The sequence below is a fragment of the Lactuca sativa genome, chromosome 5 (assembly GCF_002870075.4).
Source record: "Lactuca sativa cultivar Salinas chromosome 5, Lsat_Salinas_v11, whole genome shotgun sequence".
NCBI lineage: Eukaryota > Viridiplantae > Streptophyta > Magnoliopsida > Asterales > Asteraceae > Lactuca > Lactuca sativa.
The window spans coordinates 371,732,174-371,751,831 of NC_056627.2; the positions used below are offsets into that span (position 1 = coordinate 371,732,174).

Genomic DNA, 19,658 nt, shown 5'->3' on the forward strand with positions numbered 1-19,658 from the left:
CTAGAAACAATCCATTGAAATGAACTATTTGATACAAATCAGTTCACTAAAAGGCCGCAAGGAACTAGCTCACACCTACAGGAAACTAATCGCCTTTAGAAACTAATTCTGAAAAAACTGTTTGCACCCGTCGCTTGGCGCGGGTAACGACTAGTATATATATATTTCAACTAGTTTTACCAAATGTTTTTTTCATCAATTAGCAGTTAACTTTACATCTATTTAGTCCGTCAAACATAACCTAAAAATAAGTCACCTCACACAAGGACAATTTGTATTGTTCTATTACATAGATTAAAGTGATCATAATTAGCAATAATTTAAGAACACCTGATTGAACATTTAGCAAAAAATGAAATTTAAATCAGAAATTACAAGAAATACATAATTGTTCTTATCTTTCTACCCCTGGTTACAAGAATACACAGTGCATTAGCTTACTCTTCAATTAACAAAAATGGCTAGAGAATGTGAAACGTAGCTTACTCAAGTTTTATGATGGCTAAATCATAGATTATGAGTTGCACATTTAAAATTGTAGGAAGGTCTTCAGTAAGTCCTTTTTCTCACCGGTATCTTTCTTACATCTTTCTTAGTTGATGCACTGGCACCTACATTTGTTTGGTACATGTCTTTTAATCTGCAAAGAATAATGACACCAGCTGCTAAATCAAACAAATTTTTCTCTCTTTTACACATTTAAAAAAGAATCTTAACAACCACCAACCTTGGCATACTGATAAACAAAGCAATCACTGATACTCCAATAATTAATGGATACACAGGTGCCGGGGTCAATTCCTGCAATCAATATGATAATTTTTGTTAGACTACGTTTATTGGTTGCGTTGATGCTTTATTGGATAATGTGTTTACTGAAAAATTATGAAAATATATCAAAATTCATGATCTTTATTTCTCTATAAATAGAGTATAATAATGATATATTTTTATATATATCTGAAACTCCCACATAAGGTATATATTTTTGGTTGTTGATAAATGGGAAATTTTGAATTTGGTTGGTTGGATATGTGGAGAAGAGAAACTATTTTTTTTAATTGTGGGTTGGAGTTTTGGAGAGGTCACTGATAAACATAGTCTTAGAGATGATGCTATTTATGGCCATGACCAACTATAGCAGGTTTACAAGTTACCAAACTTTTCTTTTTTACAACTTTGGCCCAAATTTTAATTTTGTAATGACTTTGGTCTGTATTTTGTTTAAATTTGTCCCAACTTTGTGTTTGTTTTTGTTAAAAGTTGGGTATTTTTACAAATTAGTACTCTAAATTTTTTAGATATCCGTTTTTATTCATTCTTTTGTAAAGAATTTTTCGTTTTTACAAACTCATTTCGTAAATCTTTTACATTCACTTTTTATGCATGTAATGGTTTTGTAAAAACCATGTAAAAATTCATAAAAAACATGCACTAATTCGGTTTTACAACTACGAATTTATAAAAACCAAGATTAGTTTTTACAAACAAGGAAATTGTAGATCCAATCTTTGTTTTACAAAAAATCATTTTATTACCATTTTTACAGAAAAATGAAATTCTAAATCCAATATTCTTTTTATTACAAATTCATTTTTTATAATTTATTTAAGAACATGTAAAAGTTGCAAAAAAACTTATAAAAACATATGCATAAACACAAATATGTGAGATTCAGAAAACAAATTTGTAAAAAACGAATTAAGTTTAAAAAATTAATCCGCAAAAAAATTCTAATTTTAAAAAACATGTAAAAACAAAGTGTTAGAAAGAAAAAAATGTTGATATAAAATTTGAAAAGAATAGTTGAGAATAATTGGTTGCCGTAGATAGCAACTCATGGCTAAAAGGAAAAAAGAAAAACAAATTTGATGGTTACTTCTCGGTGTATTAAAGTGTGTAAAATATCTTTTGTTATTAATGTTAACAACTCGTGGCTAAAACAAAAAAGAAAAACAAACAAACAAACCTGTTTATGGTTATCATCTTCAACTTTGTATCCAAGGCGACCCACGTGAATTTGTGTATGTTTTTCCAAATCAACCTCAATCACTTGAGATTCAAATTTGATGGTATTTGATGATAGAGAAGATCGAAGCTGCAGAAGGTGTTTGCCCTTAGGCAAGCCTTTCACCTGAAAGAAATTTGAAAGTGACAAAGGTAACAGGGATTCTATATTGGATGGATCAGTTGCAGATCTGACTTCCAACCGTAGGTATTCATGAAGCTCCTTCATTCTCTCTCCATCAATGGTGCCCGTTACTAAAGTCACATCTGGCTTCTCAAAAACTAAAAAGTCTATTCCCCTCATATCTTCATATCCAACCTACACCAATTTATTTTTCAGATAAATGTACGAAATCTGAAACAAAGAAAATTACGATTATGCCATTGTATCTTGGAGCTGACCTGAACCACAACAGAATCTGGAGAAGCGCGTTCGATGGTAGAGGTGTCAAACCCACTTTTCCTTGCTACTTTAATTGTGTAAGTTGTATCGGGGTGAAGCCCTCTTAGGCGATAACTTCCTGATGAATCTGTTACAGTCTCTTCATAAAAACTTTTTAACTCCGATCGGGCCTCAACTAAAACGCCTTCTTTTGGTTCACCAGACAATAGAGTAACTATACCCATAGCACTGTGAAGGGAAAGAAATAAATAAATAAGCACAACCAGTCTCGAATAATTCATGAGTCCTTGATGAAAAAGCCAAACAACTACGAAATTTGTTTAAAATAAGTCATTTTTATGACCTGCTACGTATGTTGTTTTCTCACAATTGTTCTTACATGTTTTTACATGTCCTTTTTTTTACAATTTCGTTTTTACATCTTTGTTTCTTAACAACATTTCAAATTCGTTTTCTATAAGTTCGTTTTACAAAGTCATTTTACAAGTTCCCATGAAAAAAGAGACATACCTGTAAGCAACCCTTGTGGCTTGGAAGACAACTTCCCTAGACTCCCCTGAACCAAGTTCAACTGCTTCTGCTGATGGTGAGAAAGCATACTCCTATAAATTACAACTAATTAATGAACTGGTTAAAAAAAACTAAAATAACTTTGGAGATGAAGAGGCGGGCAGGCAGGTACCTTTAACAACGGACGAAGATAAAAGCTCCCTGGAAACAGATTATCAAAAACAAAAGTTCCACCAGCAGCAGATATTGAGTTATTTCTATAACCATCTTCCCCACTCAATGATAACAACACAGAAGGAAATAATTCATTGGCATCTTCTTTAGAATGTATATGTACAGAGATTTGACCAAGCTTCTGACATGAAAAGGAATAGGGTCCAATCTCCTTTACATGATATCCAGGCTATTATTAAGAAAAAAAAAAAAAAAACTTTAGCTGATTATGTAAATTGCAGTTATAGCAAGAGTTGTATTCTTAAAGTAGTAGGACTTCAAACCTTTGAAGCCTCAATATGGTAAGTTATGTCATCATATAGGGGTCCCACAACAAACAGGCCGTCTGCGTTCGTGGTGGTTGAAAAAGCTAATCCATTTTTCTTGATTTGACCATTTTGACTATCTCCAGCGGCTATGATTCTAATAACAACATCTGGAAGTGGAGGAGAAACTGATCCTTCAATGTACAACCCCAGTCGCCCAGAAAATGGAGGAACTGAAGCTTGGCACCCATTTTCTGCCACTTTGACCTGATGTTGACTAGGATAAAATAAAATGTTCTTTTCCTTTTTGCTCCTGCAACATATCATTCACAAGTTAGCCTTGGTTTCGGCATGTAGCATGAATTCTTAACTTTTAATTAACACCCAAGATTTACCGAATATCTCGAGGTACAAATGTAAGTCTTTCTCCAGGATTTGCCCATACTTCAAACTCATAATTAGCTGTATCTGATTGCTCGTTTCCATTGACTACAAGTCTTGCAGAACTGCCATCAATAGAAGTTCCCTCATCGTTCAAAATTTCAACCAATAAATTTTCAGGTAACTCGTGAACACCATCTTGTGAACTCAATTCAACCCTTATTTGTCCCTTGACGAGATACTTCTCTCCTTTCAGATAGATAGGCTAAAAAATAAAAAGACAAGCTAATCATGAGAAATGAAGCAACAAAAAATGAAGCAACAAAAAAAGAAGCGGGCTTACGAGCTCCAATACTGAAAATAAGCAAATGGAGAAAATACCAATGTGTTGGCCGTGTCAATTTTCACAGGTGAGCTCCCAAAAAGTATACAAGAGTTTACAAGGTGAAGTTCATGCACTCCAGGAGGTTCAATGCATATGCGTTGTGGACCTTTCTGCAATTGACAATGAAATAATATGAGAAAAAGGTCAGCTTGGAAGTGTACTAACTATAGTATTGACCTACCTTAATTTTTAGATTCACACGAGAACCATCTGATTGATGCAGATATGTGTCTACATCATGAGTGGAAACTAAGTTAACCCAATAACCTTTCTGAACAAAATTAATCCCTTCAACATCTTCTGCCTTAATATTGACATGTACAGAGCTCTGTTCCCAACACCATTTATCTTCTCCACTAATAGCTCCTTCTGAAAGGTGATTCACCTACAGAAATAGCACGCAAAGATATAAACAAAAATTCCCATAAGATTTTGGGGTAAAGGAGGGGTATACCTCAAGTGCATATTTTCCAGGTAGCACATTTTGAAATAAAAATTCACTACTTTGGTCAGTCAAACCAACAGTCAGCTTCTCTTCGTGGCTTTTAGCATCCAACCTCACAAGAGCAACAGAAACAGATGAATCACATTTTTCTTTGCAAGTCACTGAGCCATGTACATTAACTTGTGCCTGAGATTTATGTGAGTGCCATCAAGTAAGATACCAATATATTTCTTAGATCAATACTGATAAATATTTATCTGTGATAGGCCCTGATACATTCTTGATCTGATACTCAAACTATGATAAAATTAAAGATAGATTTCCATTCATTCGAGAGGAATGGTCTCTCCAAAAGAAGAACAAGGTTCTCTTACACAATAATTCTTAGCTACCTCCCTCATACTACTACTAAAGAAAAGGACAAAAGGGAATAACAACTTGGCAAGGTGATATCCCCCCTACCTTGTCCCACCACTAACTCCAGACTGCAAAATAAATATAGACCAAACTGCCCTCCATACATCAATTTTGAAAGCAGGCTGCTCACAATAACTAGAAGTCCATGGGGTTTATCAATCTAATACACACCTGATAAAATTTCAGTGACAGCAATGGACCATTGACATTGACATCAATATGTGGGGGCAAAAACAGAAGATCCGGAGTAGTTGCAGGTGTAGCTGCAATAGCCGATAACCGATAGTCGCCAGGTGTAACCTGAAACACATTAACTTTAATAGTCAGTTTATAAATCATGGCAGCATGAAATTACAAAACAATCCTTCTCCAACATGCCAATTGCCAAAATGATTACGTATAGTAACTTGGATCACATTAACCACAACATCAAACTCATCGCTATCATTAAAAGCATTTATAATATTTGTGCTACGCATTCACTTTAAGTCATGTATTATAGAAAGGGGTAAGATGGGAAATCAGCAAAATAAGGGCCGTCTTATTAGCATAGGGGTAATTTAGGTATGTTACTTTGTTTGAGTTTGTTACGCACAGTGCTTATAAGAGGAGTAGAGGGGAAGAGAGTAGGGTAGCTTTTGTGAAATATGGTCATTATACCTCAGAAGAGGCTCTCGAATCTCTAGCCAAGCATTAGGGTTATCTCTTGTTTATTTGCAGTTTTAGGTGATTTCAATCTTACAAGTCAGTTCATAGCAATTGGTGTCAGACAATGGCCCTGAGAACTGTGGCTCAAAGGGTGGAAACAATATATGAAGGATTGAAAGAAATGTGTTCTTCCATAGCAGAGATGCAACTCCATTCATCAATTTCACTTCCACCGGGGTTTGCGGATAGTAGCAGGGTGTAATTCATGAGAAGCTCAAAGCTGATCCTTAAGGTTGAACAGTACCAACTGCTAGAAGATGACAAGATGGCAGTTGAAATAAATAAGGGATGGGAACACCGTCGACAAGCAATGAGAAGATGGGAATAGATGAAATCACTAATACCTTGGCAATTCAGGGAGAGATCTTCTGTCTCACCATTGCATTGGAAGTTAGCCAAGGGAGAAGAGACAGACCACCACTGTCATCACCACCAGCACTACCGGGATTAGAAGTTTTCTATCCCTCAAACTCAGGGGAACCATAGCAGATTCAGAAATGGTGGTCCTCATTGACCCAGGGGCAACCCATAATTTTCTATCCCTGCAAACAATTAACCAGCTCCACCTACCTGTCATACCAACAGCTGAATTTGGAGTTTCCTTGGGGACAGGGAAGGCAGTCTCAGGACGAGGTAAATGCCAAGGGATTCTTCTAAAGGTGCAAGGCTTGGATATCAGGGAGGACTTCCTTCCTCTCACTCTTGGAAGTTCCGATGTTATCCTAGGAATTCAACGGCTAGAGAAGTTGGGAGCTGTTACTACTAATTGGAAGACGCAAATTATGAAGTTTCAGGTGAATGGGCAGTGGGTCACCTTACGGGGGGGTCCTTCCTTGGAACGAGCTAGAATCTCCATGAAAACCATGGTGTGAACTCTTGGGGCAGTTGGGGGGGGGGGGGGGGGGGGGGGGGGGGGGGGGGGGGGATACTTGGTCCAATACAGTCATTTGGAGATGCAGGCCCCGACTCCAGACGTACCACCAGCTCCACCGTATCTGTCCCAGTTGGTACAGAAGTTTGCTAGGGTGTTTAATTGGAAGGGGGGTCTTCCACCACCAAGGAACCAACAACATGCGATCCAATTGAAGGCGGGTGCCGGACCGGTTTCAGTCAGACCCTACCGGTATTCTCACACCCAAAAGACAGAGATTGAGAGATTGTTACATGATATGCTCCAATCAAGAATCATACAACCATCCCGTAGTCCCTTCTCGAGCCCAGTCTTGTTAGCTAAAAAAAAAAGATGGATCATGGAGATTTTGTGTGGATTATAAAAGTCTTAACAAGATCACTGTCAAAGACAAGTTTCCAATTCCGGTTATAGACTTTGTGTGAATTATAGACGAGCTCTTGGATGAATTGCATGAGTCAAGAATCTTTTCAAAATTGGATCTAAAGTCCGGGTACCACCAAATTCGGATGAAGGAAGAGGATGTGCCAAAAACCGCCTTTAGAACCCACGAAGGTCATTATGAGTTTACTGTCATGCCTTTCGGCCTTACGAATGCCCCGGCCACGTTCCAATCTGTCATGAACGAGATCTTTAAGCCTTTCCTTCAGCGGTTCGTATTAGTCTTCTTTGATGACATTCTAATTTATAGTCAAACAGAGGAACAGCACAGCAAGCATTTGGAGATAAGGTTGGAGATGCTTCTCAAACATGAATTGTATGCCAATCCAAGCAAATGCAAACTGGGCAAATGTAGGATTGCTTATTTGGGTCATGTGGTGCAGATGTAGGATTGCTTATTTGGGTCATGTGGTGTCAGAACAAGGGATGGCGGTGGATGATGAAAAAATTAAGGCTGTTAAGGCTTGGCCTCTGCCGACATCTGTAGAGGATTTTTGGGACTCACGGGGTATTACAGGAAGTTCATAGATGGATATGCGAGAATTGCAACTCCTTTGACTGATCAGTTGAGGAAGGATTGTTTCAATTGGAGCAAGGAGGCCACAGAAGCCTTTATGGCTCTGAAATCGGCTCTCACGAATACACCCATCTTGGCGTTGCCTAACTTTTCTAAGGTTTTTAGTGTGGAAACGGATGCGTCTGGAACAGGCCTTGGGGCCGTGTTAACACAAGAGGGACATCCAATCGCTTACTACAGCCAAGTCCTTGGAGTGAGGAATCGACTCAAGTCCATTTATGAGGAGGAACTAATGGCTATAGTCCTGGCTGTAAGAAAATGGAGACACTATTTGCTGGGAAGACACTTCATCATCAAAACAGATCAGCAAAGTCTGAAGTTTCTAATGGAGCAAAGGGAGGTTGGCCCAGAATACCAGAAGTGGATGTACAAGCTGATGGGGTTTGATTTTGAGATTCACTACAAGCCGGGTCCCATGAATAAGGTAGCAGATGCTCTCTCACGAAGGAGTAATTCTAACCCAAAATTACAGGTGATCCATTCATTCAACAAGTGAAGTTAGACATCACTGAAGGCAACAAGAACCATGTCGGATATTCAATGGAGAATGATAGACCTTTATACAAGGGTAGGCTGGTAATTCCCCACAATTCCACACTTATACCTAGCCTACTACACGAATTCCATGATTCTGTGATCGTGGGAACTGAGAACATATCAAAGGTTGGCCTTCGAATGGTTCTGGGTGGAAATGAGAAAATCAGTTCAAAACATTGTGCAGAAATGTCAAATTTGTCAAACACAGAAATCCTTACACACCCACCCAGCGGAACTTCTACAACCTCTTCCAGTGCCAGATCAGGTATGAGATGACGTTTCTATGGACTTCATAGAGGGGCTTCCGAATTCGAATGGGTACCATTCCATTCTCGTGGTGGTGGACCGACTCACTAAGTATTCACACTTCATAGCAATGAAACACCCTTTCACTGCAGTTTCGGTGGCAGCCACATTCATCAAGGAAGTTGTGAAGCTTCATGGGTTCCCAAAATCCATAGTTTCTGACTGGGACAAGGTTTTTATTTGTCTATTCTGGCGTGAATTGTTTAAACTACACCACCAACTTGCTCAGGAGCAGCCTACCACCCGCAAAGGAGCACAGCCTACCACCCGCAAACAGATGGCCAACGAAGGTAGTTAACAAATCAGTGGAACTCTACCTTCGTTGCTTCATTCAAGGGAAACCACGGTCTTGGTCGAAATGGTTACATTAGGCTGAGTTTTTGCATAATACAGCTTATCACACGTCCGGAAAGATCACACCCTTTAAGGCTTTATATAGCCGAGACTCACCCCAAATACTTAGGATGCAAAAAGAGCAAACAGTTGTATCCTCGGTAGAAGAACAACTCCTGGAAAGAGATGTAATTCTTGATGATCTTAAAGGACAGCTCATCCAAGCCCAACAGAAAATGAAGAAATTGGCAGATAGACACCGCAAGGACGTGTCATTCGATGAAGGGGAATGGGTGTTCCTTAAACTACAACCGTACCGGCAGCGATCTATGGCTCACAGACCATTCCAGAAGTTGGCAGCTCGCTGCTATGGACCGTACTTAATCATCAAAAAGATTGGGTCGGTCGCTTATCCAGTTACCTGAGTCAGCCAAGATTCACCTAGTGTTCCACGTTTCGCAACTAAGGAAAGCCATTGGAGATCTCGTGGCAAGGCCCACCTTACCAGATCATCTATCGGACGCGAACTGATACTCAATTGGGAACCAGAAGCGGTTCTAGAGGTGAGGAACCAAGAGGAAGAGGATGGGCTTAGAATGGAAGTATTGATTAAGTGGAAAGACATGCCGGAATTTGAATCAACTTGGGAGGATTTCATGACAATCCAACAAAACATTTCCGGAATTTGATCTTGAGGACAAGGTCAATCTTTGGGGAAAGAGTAATGTAGTGCACCCACCATTGCAGTTCACCTATCAGAGAAGGAGGCACAAAAAGATTCCAATGTCTGTGGTGACCAAAGACACCCACAATGGCACTACCTAGTTGGTGGGACAACAGGGGTAAATTGGGATATAAGGCAGGTCCTCTGTCATGATCAGTCCTTTTAAGGGAGAGTTCCTTTCATTTAGAGGCAGGCAGAATATTAGAAGCTTCTTCTACTTTTGGAGACCATAGCATCTCGAATAGCTATATTCCATTGTTTCTTCCTTATTCTTGTTGTTCTTGTTATGAACTTGAATTCAATATGGAGGCTGCCACTGTTTCATTGCTATTTAGATAATTATTGTTGAGTTCATAACACAGACCGAACAGAGTTGTCGTAATCCCGGGGCGTCTTCCGTAGGTCGCAGAGTGCCAACGAAGAATTCATTGAGATGACATCTCCGTTAAAAGATTTAGCGGAAGAGATATCTCTAGGTCACGTCCTAAATGGTGAAATAAGAACTTTGAGCACGCAAAACATGGACTTGGCTATTAAATTAGAGAGAAAATTAAGCCCATATCCATTGAAGACAACGACCAAATCTCACCAATATGCGACGTATTCATCCAATCGCTCCATCTCTTATCTGTTTCCTCCAACCATCGCCACAGTGGAAAGAAACCCAGCGAAGGAATGGCGACCAGGGAGAGTCAAGACAAATGTTTGTCTCTAAAGAAGATCAAGGAAGTGGAAAGAAACCCGGCGAAGGAATGGCAACCAGGGAGAGTCAAGACAAATGTTTGGCTCTAGAGAAGATCAAGGAAGTGTCACATGAGCGGTCTTTCGTGAACAAACAAAAATCCAACCAGAGGAGATCAGCAAGGAAGAATACGCAGCTTTCCACAAAAGCCTTTAGATGATAGGGCGAACCATGGACAACTGCAAGGAGATCATTCCTAAATACCTGACGTTTGTCAAATGTATCGTGGATTCTCATAATCTTCCTTTGAACATATCAACAGAGATGTGCAGCAGGACAAGATCTTGAAAATTATTCGCACTTAACTGGAGAAGATTTGTCTTGGAGCTTTTCCAGCCTTTCAAGGAGATTGCAGAGAGCAAGGAAGACCACAAAAGTAGCTTATAAACTAGCTTACAAGCTACCTTTTGATAAGCCTATGAAGTTTTTTTAAAAATATTCCAAATATACCCTTAATTACATTTTTTTCTTTTTTCTTTTAGTAATATATCTATATGTCCATTTATGTCATTTTACATTGTAATCTAGCTTATAAGCTACTTTATACCAAACATTATTAATTCATAAGCTAGTTTATCAGCTACCAGCAAGCTAATCAACTAATCTGCCAAACAGGGACAAAAGCATGGAATCCACGAGGATTCTACGCAAGACCAAGCTACTACTCCACAAAAAGTGGTGATGAAATGACAAGCTTGAAGAATTATGTTACAAGAATGAAGGATGAGCATAATGATATTTACTACACTACCAGTGAGACGACGAAGGTTATGAAGTTGTGTATAGGGTTTGACAAATTTGATGAGTATGACCATGTTCGTCCAAGCTCCTGAATATGAGAAGTTTGACAAATTTGACAGAGTATGGGTCTCGAAAATCCAATATGCAGGCACGCTTCAATATGATGGGGAGTTGAATCTGCTTGCAGTGAGACCGTTAATATTGGTCATGTGACATTTTTCTTGAATAGATGCCAGTTTGAAAATTTCAATCATTCAAGGCCCAACCAAAGATGAAAGCTTTGGAGAATGGTGAAAAGGTTCATGATACCGTGTTCTTAGTGGAAGATTCGACCAAGTTGCTGATGAAGTTGTTAAGATGATCTTTGATGCAGTGGAGCCAATAGATGCAATACAGCAAGTGGAAGTGATTGCAGATCATGGTAAGGCTGAAGACACGATAAAGAGGCCACATGGGAGAAGTTGGATCCTATGCACCATTTCTATCCGTCTTGAGGACAAGGTGGTTCATCCAGCATGGAAAATTGCTATGCCTCCACTTAAGTCATGCATTATAGAAAGGGTCAAAGGGGTAAGATAGGAAATAAGCAAAATAAGGGGCATCTTATTAGTGGAGTGGAGAGTAACTTAGGTATTTTACTGTCTTAGTTTGTTACGCACGGTGCTTATAAGTGGGGTAGAGGGGAAGATAGAAGGGTATAATTTGTGAAAGCAAGTCATTATACCTTGGGAAGGACTAGGCTCTCGAATCTTAGCAAAGCATTAGGGTTATCTTTGTTATTTGGCGTTTTTTTGAGTGATTTCAATCAATACAGTAAAGCCATTTGTTTATCTGTTCTTGTTTTTTGGTTTCATCTTACAAGTCGGTTCATAGCAATTTGCTGTTAACAGAAGATTCTGTCAAGTACCTCAAAGCAGAAATAGCCGCTATCATCAGTCTGTTTCATTTGTGGCTTAACATTCTGTGGTCCATGAGTAAGAGCTACCTGGAAAAGTATAACGAGTGAATTAAGTACAAATGAGGTTTATGAAGAATATAAAATGTTAAATTACCTTTGCTTTGTTACCAGAATCAACTATCTGCACTGAGCCACAAACACCATAAGACAATGCTTTGATATCAACAACTGATGCCATATTTGGTAAAACCTGAAATCGGTAGGCATTAAAGGTGAGAGAAGTTAGGAAAAAAATAAAGACAATGTGTAAAATGTGCCTCAGTTTTGGTGCACTTGCCATTAAGTTGACCAGTTTTTCAAACTTGTAGTGGTCCTTTATAGCTTCAATCTGATACTGCTTAGATGTAACCTGTAAAGGAGCATAAATGATGGCAGATGGTAGGAGTGGGACATTTTACACGATAAAGCAAGAAAAAACAGCAACAGTCTTTCCAAAACCTAAAAGAACATAGAGAAAAAACTGATAATGAAATTACCTGATCAAGCTTATAATATCCTTGTTTATCAGTGAAAGACCTGTCAACTCCATCGACTACAATTTTTACGCCATCCACTCCCTTGCCATTAGTATCAACAACACGACCCCCAACAGAGAAACCGGTGACCTGCTCAGGTTTAGTTTTTTACAGGTACAGTTAAACCAGCCAAGCATATAACCATGATTAGTGATTAAATAGCAAGCACTTAAACTAGTGATCAGCCAAGTGATGATTATGTACCTGAAACTTTTCAGATATTGTTGCATGACCATGTTGGACAGTCACAGTGACAGAGGCAGGGGAAACATCAAAAACTGTATTCTCACCCTTATAATAAGGTACAAGCTCATAAACCCCTGTAGGTATATCACCAAAATAAACCACAATGAGTTAATTAACTTATAGAACCCAATATAGAGAACATTTTAACTAAATCATCCAAACCCATTCAATGATAATATTCTTTCAATTGTATCACATCATCTTTTGCAATTACGTAATACACCACTTCAATGCCAACAGTCTTACAAAATGGACCCCACTCCCACCTCAACAACTATTTTATAGCTTTTAACAAATATATCTTAAATTATTTATAGTTAATAAATATTTATTAAGATATTGACAACACATATACTAATTCAAAATATGATTAGTATTACAAAAATAAAAAATTATATTTAATATAATCTTTTTGTTTATATACAAATATATGTATAGAATTTATATCTATTATGTTTGTGTAAATATGTTTATATATTCCGTAATTACAAAAGATATTTTGAATTACTATTTAAGTATTTTAAAATACATATATAATACTACAGATAAAGGAGTAATATAATAATATACTAATATAATTAGATATTATAAACTAATCTTTGCAAGTCTTGCAGAACTTGAAAGTTTGTTTGAAAGTTTGGTGACATGACCTAAGCCATGTCACTTGCAAGAATTTTGAAAGGTCAAATTAATGACCGTTGTGGATGCTCTTAGGGGATGTTTGATAACATATTAACCAAACCATTCAGAGTGTCACCTCTTGATCAGTCAGCATTCAGCGTGTTTGATACAATCTCTGAACGAATCAAAAGCCTATGAATGGCCTCTAAGAGGGTGTTTGGATTGCTTTAAAAACAACTTTTGGACTTTTCACTTTTCCAAAAAGTCAAAAAAGTTCAAAAGATGTTTGGAAAGTTGAAAAGTTCTTTTTAAAACAACTTTTGGCCTTTTGGGCAAGGTAAAAAAGTTTGATTCTAAAAGTCACAAAATCGTGACTTTTGTGCCTTTTAAAAGCAACTTTTGTCTTTTGTCCATCCAAACACATTTTAAGCCACTATATTTGGAAAAAGACCTTTTACAAAAAGTTCTTTTATAAAAAAGACTTTAAAGCTAAAAAAGTTATCCCAAACACGTCTTAAACGGTGAAGGAACCCTACCTTCTATTAACCATTAAGAGGTTGGAATCACTAAACACTAAATGGTTCAGTTTTATCGAACAGCCCCTTGGCCACCTAATGTAATGATATGGTAGTTCATAGTATATTTTCAAGTTTTACAATAATCCTACAACTTATGAATCTTTTTAAATGGTAAAGCAAATTAACGTGAACCCTCAAAACATGAAAAGATACACCTTTCTAGAGGAGGGTTTTCTCCATGCAAATGTCGCTGGAATGAACAGATTCAGTGCCATATCTAATCAAGGGAGACGAAGAGAATCTAAAATATTACCGCATGGAATTGACTTAAATATAAATGTTCCATCAGCATCAGATATGGCATGGCAAAGTGCAGTTCTATGACCTGAGGGGTTACCAGAACCCTGTGGGCAGTGCACTTCCTTGACATCATCAGAGTACAGGTAAAAGTGAACCCCTAAAATGGGGTTTCCCTGAGGCAACATGATAGAGATTAGTAATCTAACTCGCTATTCAAACTGAATAAATGAAAAATATTTCAGTCCATTAAAGTGCGAAGCACATTATGGACTCAGGATGAGCAATTTTGCATTTCAAAAGCATTAAAAAGAGGAAGACTTACTTGTGCAACTACCAATCCACGAATATTGTAACCAGAGACAAAGAAGACATCTTCAACTTGGCTATTTCCGAACCCCAAGTCAACCTAACAGTTTATGTGCGGGATAAGAACCATGTAAATTGCTTTTGCATTCCCAATTGAGTGGAAACAAAATGGATGAGAAAGATAATAGAAAAGATAGGTATATGTATATGACCTCTGTGGAACCTTTAACTTCAATATTAAGATCAGCATGGGAGGCGTGTAGGTTGTACCGTCCTACACCAAAAAATATAATGTAATTAGATAATGAAAGCAAACCCACCAACAATATCATGTAAGAAGCACAAAATTCATCAAACAAAAAATCAAGGATCCAAATTTAATAATTATGATATAAATCTTAAAAATAACTTTTTGTTTGTGGATTTGTTATGTACAGAATTCATAAGATAATAAAAACTATGATACGTGTCATGAGCTCTTAGAATGATTAACTCCTAGCATAGTTAAGTCCACACAAGAAAAAATTTAACCTGGAATTATGTTGGTGAAAGAATAACTTCCTGCTACTGATGTCAAAACAGACGATACAATATTCCCACTGGAATCCAGAAGCTCAACATTTACATTTGATGGACCACCATCGGTAGACGAACAGCTCTCACCGCCAATTGCTCCCACAACTTTTCCACTAATACTGAATCTGCAAAGATACCACACAGTAGAAGCTCAAGTCCAACACAACATAGACCACATAAGCTCCAAAAAAATATTCCACATAAAGTGAAATAAATTCTACAAAAAAGATTTTAGAGATAAGTATTGAAATGACTAATATGCTAAACCAACCCTGTGAACCGGAAATTTATATCTTCATTTCTATTACATCCAGTATGATCGACAAGCACGGGAACCTACAAAAGTAAAGACATCAGACTTGTGTATCCTAACTACTTCACCACATAAATTACCTGGCAGAATTATATATATATATATATATATATATATATATATATATATATATACACACACACACACACAAATATATACATTTACATATGGATATGTATACAGATATGTATATATATATATATATATGGGGAAAGTGACTATGGGGCTGTTATACACCTAGCATTAGGTGTGGAACCCATCAAACTATGTCGTTTTGAAGAAAAAAATTAGAACCTTTATCTTACTCATTTGTTTCACCTAATTTTTCCAAGTTTGGCTACTGATATCGAATAGACAAAAAAATATGTGTGATAAATAAAAATATCCAAGTTTGGCAACACGTGATTCTGTCAGTCTTGATGCCTCTTCTTTCACCTAAACTGACACTCGCCAGATTTGGTTGTTGTATTCGTTGAAGGTTTGCAGGCAACATCTTCTAGTATCGACCACACCTACTCCACCAAAAAAAGATCTTCAGATATCATCTTACCCTGCTACTTAACTTTTTGTTCATTTATTAGATAATGAGCAGAGTGCAAAACTGGAGTTAGGCCGTTCGCCCTAGACCATGTATTATAATGATTACATCATTCCCTCTTTCATTTCAATCTTCTCGTTTCTTGTTTTTGTTTCTATTTTTTATTGATGTGTCGAACGATATAAATTGATGTTTAGGTTTAATTATTTGGTTGTGGATTTCATTAATTGGATCTCAATTATGTTCCGACTTTTATTGTTTTGCGTTTGGATCAGGTTTATTAGGACATGTAAACTTTTTCTATATCTACCAATCTTGTTGGTGTTTTTGCTAGTTGATTTGCATCTTCATTGAAGGAGCAGTATCTAGGAACTCTGTCCGGATTTTGGTAATGTTTGTTAATGGGTTGTTGGCTTTTAATTTTTTAGGAGAATATAGAGATGCATAGAGCATACCAAGTGTTGTAAATATGCAATACCCTTAGTAAACTGAGGCATTATACAATTTGTTTATGTTCTAGTTTTATTTACATGCTATGTTGGTTCACTAAAATGGTTGCGATTGGAGTTCAGTTTTTAGCTCTTTATCATGTTGTTTACCTGTTTATAATTGGTTGATGTGCCGGCAATATATTCATCACCAAATGGATTCTAATTCCCTTCCTGATTTGAACTTAAGAAGGTTAAACTTAAGATCGGTAAAAAAAAACATTGAAGAAAACATACTGAATTTAAGTAGGCTGAATAGTGTGTGAATGGTTCATTTTGTGTATTTTGGAGTCCCTTTTGTTGACAACTTTTGGGTATTTTAAGGCAAAAAATGGCTCCTCATACATTATATATCATATTGTTGTGTAAATTTAACTGGCAGCTCTTACTGGTTACTGTTGGGCCAATGTTATACTCCCTGGTGCTTGTTATACATTCTACACCCTATTGACACACATCCAGAATTCCACACTACTAAGAGCGCTCCCTTGTTGTGGTGCTGCTGCACTTAACAAATTTATAATTGGCATGCTTATCCAAAAGTGTGATGATGATGGAATTATGGCTAGTGGTAAAAGAGGCCAAAGATGGAATTTCGATGGTCGCACAATCGGTGAGCACCAATCGCATGTACAGTTTTGAAAGGAAAAAAAAATTTAGGAATTTGATTTGTTATGTACTTTAGTACTTATGTAACAAGAATAAATTAAAGGTTTTATTTTTTTATCAATACAACATAGTTTGATGGATTCCACACCAAATGTTAGGGGGATAACAGCCCCATATTCACTTTTCCTTATATATACATACATATAAACATTATATATATATATATATATATATATATATATATATATATATAATATAGACACACACATTATGTGTTGAGTATTTCCATAAATCAAAAGTACATACCTGATCTGGGTCCCATGACCATCCTTCAGGTCCCTTAACTTTGATAACATAAGAACCCTACACCAAAGAAAATAAATATAAACACATATATTGAAGCTGGGCCTCTAAATGCAACTTGTGTAATATAATACAAGAAACCGTCCATAACAACCGAACATGTCTTGCTGCAATACACCAAAGACAAAGAACAACCAAAAACTTTAATATTAATTACAATAGGACAAAAGGTGACCTTAAATCTCATGTAATCAATTCGAAGAGAATGTGACAGTATTCCCACTAATAAAGTTTATAAATTTGGCTTCATAGAGATTAATTCAGGGGGGAGGTTAAAGTCCTAAACTGCCAATCCTTTAGGGTATCCAGATTTTCAGTTTTAGTAGTTCTAATGGTGGCTAGATAGTTCTAATGGTGAAGTTAATGAGTGTGTGTGTGTGAGAGGAGGGGGGGAGGGCAATAATGTGCCATCCACGATTATCATCTTAATTCCCCTCAAGATTCTCAATGGAGTACCAAAATTAATGATGACTAAACAAGAACTTTGTTGGTTGATAATATAGACATCCTAGCATGCATAACATTTTATTTGGGATGGAGCCTGGATGGAATATCATCTTGATCATAACATGGTTTTCAAAGTCTAAAAACATGTTTTTGTCGCAAAGTTTAAAATGATTCTACTATTTGGTTTTAGTTTCCAAAAGTACTGAAACTAAAAAGATGAATATTAAAATGAGTTAAAAACTATTAAAAACCGATTAGGTTGCAAGTTCATAGAAAATCGTGTGCCATAGTTCAATGTATTATGACAACGTTAGAAACATTTTTTTTATTCTCCATGATTTATATACATAAAAATTTCAATAGAGAACGTCCAAACAGTTTTAAGTTGAAGCATCATAACTATATATTAATGTTAAAACAAATTAAATTAAACCATCATAATTTCATATCAACATTGAGACTCAAAATTATACTTTGAAATCATTAAAAAGTTAACATGAAGGGGTAAAAAGTTTTATCCTTCACCAATAGTATATGTTATCACTGGATTCGAACTTACACACCATGAGTAAGTGAGTACGTCAATAGTGTATGTTTTCGTACCTTCTCATAAACCGGGATGAAGTAGTAACCATTAGGAGCACATTGCGTTCTATCCTTCACCAAACCATCCAAGGTACGCAGCTCAACCTTTAGTTCGTAAATAGCATATTAGTAACCACAGTTGTTTGGAGTTTTAAGACATCCCCAGCTATATATGTCCTCAAGTACATTATAGTTTCATCCATAATTACTTTGAATTTGGCGTACAAATTTAATTTGGAATTTTAAACAAAATTCCAGTGAGAACCGTAAGACTAAAATCTTGCTTCAGCGAAATTAACTAGAAACTAATTTAGACTCATACCGCGATATGTGAATAATCCAATTTCGCATCAGTTGGTTTCCTTGACTTAATCAAAGACGACCTCGCCTAACAAGGTTAAAAGAAATTAAGGATAAATAAACTACATGTAGAAAGTATCAAAACACGTTATGCAGGTTAAAAACATGTTATATACAGATTCTGATGAAAAAAGAAAGTCTGCACCTCGACAAAGCCACCGCAACCTTGGATCGCATCGGTAGAATCGAGTGCAACCACTTGTATTGAGAAGACGATAACGAAGAAGAAGCAGCGTAAGAACTTTTGGTCTTTGAGCGCCATCTCACTCTCACCTACCACTAGTAAGAACAGATCTCAAAAAGGAGTATCGGATACCCAACATAAAAAGGATTAATTTGTGAGCGTACAGACAACAGACGACAGATGCAGATGCAGATGCAGACGGAGGCGACGGAGGTTAATTCTTATAGAGATTTAGAGTTTAGCCTGCCCATGATCGTCCCGGACTGCCGGCCCTCTTAAACACCCTTGATAAGGGTCTAACGACTAAGCCACTAAGGTTGCTAGGCCCATTTGAGTAGCCCGTATTCCCATAAGGAAGACCGAAACCCGAATACATGTTAACTGATTAGTTCAATCGACAAAATTGCAAAAATGGTCCCTTTGGTTTGTTAATTTCTTTGGATATGGTCTAAAAAAAATTATTAACAAAAAATGTCCGTGTTTTTGTTGTGGTTTTAGTCGCTACTAGGGATGAGATTTAGAACCGAAAAACCGGACCGGAACCGGACCCGTTAGAACTGGAATATATAAAACCAGTTCCGGTTCCGGGTTTAAAAATTGGTTTTATCCAGGTTCCGGGTAATCCGGGTTTATGTCCATCGGGTTCGTGTAAACCGGGTCTAAAAACTGGAACCAGTGTTTGGAA

The 19,658-nt window shown here is 37.0% G+C and overlaps 1 protein-coding gene and 1 long non-coding RNA gene across 3 annotated transcripts; both read right to left on the reverse strand.

Annotated features, from left to right (window-relative positions):
* Positions 1-262: 262 nt before the first annotated feature.
* On the reverse strand, positions 263-19,283 carry LOC111894343 (uncharacterized). 2 transcript variants are annotated; one of them, XM_023890419.3, is made up of 27 exons: positions 19,138-19,283; positions 18,935-19,068; positions 18,752-18,817; positions 18,448-18,534; positions 17,341-17,397; positions 15,358-15,422; positions 15,042-15,211; positions 14,723-14,784; positions 14,527-14,610; positions 14,218-14,377; positions 12,724-12,839; positions 12,481-12,609; positions 12,282-12,353; positions 12,099-12,194; positions 11,954-12,031; positions 5,199-5,327; positions 4,620-4,796; positions 4,347-4,550; positions 4,162-4,275; positions 3,795-4,045; positions 3,418-3,712; positions 3,093-3,323; positions 2,921-3,012; positions 2,410-2,638; positions 1,970-2,326; positions 728-801; positions 263-640 (listed from the first exon to the last, which is right to left on the reverse strand). In XM_023890419.3, the coding sequence occupies exons 2-27, from the start codon at positions 19,049-19,051 to the stop codon at positions 550-552; spliced, it is 3,603 nt and encodes a 1,200-aa protein (XP_023746187.1). In that variant the 5' UTR covers positions 19,052-19,068; positions 19,138-19,283; the 3' UTR covers positions 263-549. The 2 variants fall into 2 exon arrangements, with proteins under 2 accessions (XP_023746187.1, XP_023746186.1); XM_023890418.3 differs by having other exon boundaries at positions 18,935-19,210.
* LOC122197857 (uncharacterized) lies at positions 15,537-17,331 on the reverse strand. The gene is made up of 2 exons (XR_006191698.2): positions 16,537-17,331; positions 15,537-15,911 (listed from the first exon to the last, which is right to left on the reverse strand). It is a non-coding gene; the product is annotated as an uncharacterized LOC122197857 (long non-coding RNA).
* Positions 19,284-19,658: the final 375 nt, after the last annotated feature.